The 4,873-nt window shown below is 38.2% G+C and overlaps 1 protein-coding gene across 1 annotated transcript; it reads right to left on the minus strand.

Annotated features, from left to right (window-relative positions):
* Positions 1-1,656: 1,656 nt before the first annotated feature.
* ndufa2 (NADH:ubiquinone oxidoreductase subunit A2) lies at positions 1,657-4,817 on the minus strand. The gene is made up of 4 exons (XM_053648772.1): positions 4,683-4,817; positions 3,926-4,115; positions 3,288-3,394; positions 1,657-1,837 (listed from the first exon to the last, which is right to left on the minus strand). Exons 2-4 carry the CDS (start codon positions 4,027-4,029, stop codon positions 1,746-1,748), a joined length of 303 nt encoding a protein of 100 aa, XP_053504747.1. The 5' UTR covers positions 4,030-4,115; positions 4,683-4,817; the 3' UTR covers positions 1,657-1,745.
* Positions 4,818-4,873: the final 56 nt, after the last annotated feature.

Raw genomic sequence — 4,873 nt, forward strand, 5'->3', positions numbered from 1 at the left:
GTGGATGATTTTAACAATTTTCGTCCCATCTCAAATCTTCCGTTTTTGGCAAAAATACTTGAGTGTGTTGTTGCCTCTCAACTCTGTACTTATCTTACAACCAATAACCTCTTTGAACCCCTTCAGTCAGGTTTTCATAAATTTCACAGCACTGAAACGGCGTTGGTCAAAGTCACCAATGACTTGTTGATGGCCTCTGATTCTGGAGCTACCTCACTTCTTATTCTTCTTGACCTTAGAGCCGCCTTCGATACTGTGGATCATGGTCTTTTACTTACCCGCCTTGAAAGTGTTTTTGGTGTGTCCGGGACAGTTTTAAACTGGTTTAAATCCTATTTTACTGACCGTTCCCAGTTTATTTCTGTGTGGCTTTAGGTCTGACACTTGCTCGGCGCTCACTGGTGTTCCTCAGGGTTCAGTTCTAGGCCCTCTACTCTTCAATATTTATTTATCTCCACTTGGGCATCTGCTGCGATCGCTTGGTCTCCATTATCACTTTTATGCCGACGATACCAAAATCTACATTCACTCTAAATCTGGTGAAAACATTGATGCTTGTTATCTTTCTGACTGTATTTCTGAGATAGAAACCTGAATGAACAATAACTTTCTGTGCCTGAACAGCGGGAAAACTGAGGTTATGCTTATAGGTTCCCGTCATCAAATTCGCAAAGCAGCTCCACTGTCTCTGTTTGTTGATGGCTCTGTTTTAGAGACCCAAAGTAAGCTGAGGAACCTTGGTGTAATTTTTGACCCCAGCCTCACTTTTGATTTTTTTGTTCAGGGCACTGTGAAGGCATCCTTTTTTCATCTCAGAAATATAGCCAGACTACGGCCAATGCTAAACTTATCTGTCGCTGAAAAGTTGATTAATTCATTTGTTGTCACACGGCTGGATTGCTGTAATGCCGTTTTAGCCGGAGTTTCTAAAACCACAATAAACAAACTGCAATATGTTCAGAACTCTGCCGCCCGGATCCTGACGGGAACCAGGAAATGTGACCATATTATGTGACCATATTATATTATATATATTATGTTTTGAAGTCCTTACACTGGCTCCCAGTAAGGTTCCATGTCGATTTCAAGATCATGATGTTGACATACAAGGCATTACATGGATTGGCTCCGCAATACTTATCTGGTTTATTAATCCCTTACACCCCAAATCGCAGACTGCGCTCCTCACAGTGTAATCTGTTAACTGTTCCACAAACAAACCTAAAATCTATGGGTGACAGGGCTTTTTCTGTCTATGCTCCTTCACTTTGGAACTCTCTTCCTTCTGAACTCAGGTAAGCCCAGACTTTTGGCATTTTTTAAGCTCTTCTCAAGACACACTTTTTTAAACTTGCATTCGACTGCTGATGTCTTTTTAGATTGTTTTATAATTATTTTTATTAATGTTGTTGTTTTTGTTCTTATTTTTATTTGTTTTATTTTTCTGTGGACTGTGATTTTATGTACAGCACTTTGAGAAGCTGCTTCAAAGGCGCTTTATAAAATAAAGTTTATTATTATTATTATTATTATTATTATTATTATTTAGTGTTAAACGTCTCATCACGAGAAAGCGGTGTGCGCTTTCCCTAGCGGCCACTAAGTGTACTGCAGTCACTAATACTGAAAAATAAAATAAATAATGACATCATAAAGGAGCTTTAATGAGACCCATTTATTAAACAACACACAGAGAGAGAGAGAGAGAGAGAGGGGTGAGATTAGAGTAAGGTGAAGAACACGTCTCAGACTTTCACACTGACAGCTTTCTCCAGAACTTTAGCCACCTGATCAGCGCTCATGTTGTCCAGAGGAACACTCTGCTCTTTACCCAGTGCTGGAACAATCACAACACAGAGCGGTTATTACATCTTATTTACATTACACACACACACACAGTAACACATAAACAGCTTGTCTGTGCTGAAACACTGAAACAGACTGATGATGGATGAGGAGATGAACTCTACAGAGTTTTAATCTCTCTGGACATGGAACAATCTGGACGTTCTCTCTGAACGTCAGACTGCAGCATAAGTCCGATTTAGCTGGATTACTGAGAGAGCTGGATTAGACTGTTGATGATTTGAAATGATCCAGGATTTATCCTTTCTGTAAATCTGTTAGAAGGCTCAAACCTTCTCAGGAGCAGATTATTCAGTGTACAGATGATTTAAACAAATTTATACAAGTTTTAAATAAACACAGAGAACCATGTGTTTGATGTATTAATAATTCTATTTTATTTATATGGTTAATACGGTTACTAAAAGAAGGTCGGGTTCATCTAACGTAAACGTGTGGAGTAAATATGTCTGATTCTGTGACTGGACACACGTGTGACTCGATTTAGTACGAGGATGTGAGACAGGCCGTTGCAGTAGGAGTCTCTATACTCTACACTGATACTTTACATATTCTTATTATTAATCTATTCAATTCAATTTAATCATCATCTGCATGGTTTGTTTACACAAAAAATTCATTAAATAAATAAAATATAAAGGCCACAATTTTATTCGTTGCAGGACTCGAAATAACAAACTGAGTCTGAAGTGTAATAACTCCCCGACTCGGACTACTACAGCCACATTACACCGACATGCTCACAACTTTCACAAGAAAATAAACCCTTTATTCTTCTCTCCAGGCTTCTGCCAATCACTGACTGATCAGAGTTTTGAGAATCGATATCTATCCACACTATAGGACCAAAAGTATGTGCACCCCTGACCAGCACACCCATACGTGCTTCTTCCCCAAACTGTTAACATAAAGTATAAACCACACAGTTGTATAGAGCGTCTCTGTACTCTGTAGCTTTACAGTTTCCCTTCACTGGAACTAAGAATCCCAAACACTGTTCCAACATGACGATGCCCCTGTGCACAAAGCGAGCTCCACGAAGACGTGGTGTGTGAAGGTTGGAAGAAGGTAGAAGAACTCGAGTGTCCTGCACAGAGCCCTGACCTCAACCCCGCTGAACACCTTTGAGATGAACTGGAGTCTCCTCACCATCATAACATCAGCACCTGAACTCAACCTCACTAACGCTCTTGTAGCTGAATGAACACAAATCCCCACGGCCACGCCCCAAAATCTAGTGGAAAGCCTTCCCAGAAGAGTGGAGCATATTATAACAGCGAAGAAGGAAAAAATCTGGAATGAGATGGTCAGGGGTGCATATAGTTTTGGCCATATAGTGTGTATATATATCTGCTCTTTCCAGGCAAAGCAGGAGTGTGTATGTGTACAGAGTCGTGTGATGACTCAATGATTCAGCTCACCGTATCTCGCCCACAGTCGGGGCTGAACACCAGAACATTCTCTGATCAGGATGGGAAACTCAGGATTCGCCTTCTTCAGGGTCACATAGTGCTGCTGTACAAAATCCCTTCACACACACAGTTACATTTACAGCAGGTTTGTTTTATTCTGGACATAATTTGCTATTTAATTTATGGTTAATTATCATTACTGAATTATTGACCATGATGATTATTATTAATAATCATTAATAATTATTTGACACTTATTTTGAAAGTTGTAGTTTTTGGCTCTAACACTCCTCATATAATTACTTTAATTCCCAGCAGCTGTAGTTTTACAGTGTAAATAAATAACACCAGTAAATTAGTCAACTAGTGTATATAATTAATCATATTAAAGCCATTTCTGACTGTTTGTTTTTATCCTGCAGAAAATATCCTGTCGCAGCTAATACCGAATAAAACTGATTGAAATTATATAACTCGTTGTAATTCTCCGTGTTTTAGGTTTTTATGATGAATATAAATAAATGTCCAGTGAACAGCAGGAAACAAGCTGTGTTGTGAAGGCTATTGTTACTTAGCTAGTGCTAACTCAGCGTTAGAGTTTATGAACAGTAGAATAATGTTAATAAACTCTGTATTAAACTCTTTACCTCGCTCCCTGACTGCCAGCTGAAGTCTGACAGAAATGAAGGCGAATTTCACGGAGGTTTTTACTGAGGTTAGAGCCGATCGCTCGCACTGCGGACGCCGCCATCTTGCTGTCCGACCTTCCCGGAGCTGCTTCTTCTTCTGTGGTGTTTGTGTTTGTGTTCGGAGGATCCTAAACCGCCACAACGCCACCTAGCGACCACCGCACACATTACACCCTGAAACTCTAACACTAATTTCAGTGTTAAATTCAACGATATGGAGATTTGAAAATAAACAATCAAATCTTAATCCAATCTAAATCAAACCTTTTATAATACTTCAAATACCCATCTACTGAATTCAATCAGATGTAAAAAAAAAAAAAAATGTCACTGTGATTTGAATACAGAACATATAGAGTTTTTATGTGCCTTTTTTGCTTAGTATATTATTTTAATGACTAATACCAGACAATGCGTTTAAATGTCCACTTTAATTTAGAAACTTATATTTAAAAAATGAAGTTCATAATTATTGTCCTAAACATTTTAATGAGCATGATAATGTTGTGGGAAAAATGTTATATAAATAATTTCTTCAAATCCACTATTTCTGGTGTTCAGAAAAAGAAGGTACTTTTCGCCCTTTCAGTTCAATATTTTATGCAAATCATAATTTAATATAAAGTAAATAAAATTTCTAAATACTATATAAGATAAATACATACAAATGATTACTAATTATAAGAAAAGAAACTATGTTAAACGGTGAGCTCACCAGGAGGCAGTGTTGACTTTAAAATCGGCTCAAAATATCTCCACTATGACAGAATATTTGTTTGTTTGTTTGTGTGTTTGTGTGTTTGTTCTAAAAATGATTTTTCTTTTCTTGTAGCGGGTTGTCTCCGCGACATTGTTCCGTTTCGGACTGCCCATGCGCAACACTTTCTCGCTTAGCGCAGGCGTGAC

This window comes from Ictalurus furcatus, chromosome 18, assembly GCF_023375685.1.
Source record: "Ictalurus furcatus strain D&B chromosome 18, Billie_1.0, whole genome shotgun sequence".
Lineage (NCBI taxonomy): Eukaryota > Metazoa > Chordata > Actinopteri > Siluriformes > Ictaluridae > Ictalurus > Ictalurus furcatus.

What these genes read in the sequence shown, in the direction of transcription:
- ndufa2 (XM_053648772.1), bottom strand. Translation starts at nt 4,029, where the DNA reads ATGGCGGCGTCCGCAGTGCGAGCGATCGGCTCTAACCTCAGTAAAAAC. An exon ending in GCTGGCAGTCAGGGAGCGAG is followed by an intron (nt 3,395 to 3,925) that starts GTAAAGAGTTTA and finishes GTGTGTGTGAAG; the next exon opens with GGATTTTGTACAGCAGCACT. An exon ending in CCGACTGTGGGCGAGATACG is followed by an intron (nt 1,838 to 3,287) that starts GTGAGCTGAATC and finishes TGATTGTTCCAG; the next exon opens with CACTGGGTAAAGAGCAGAGT.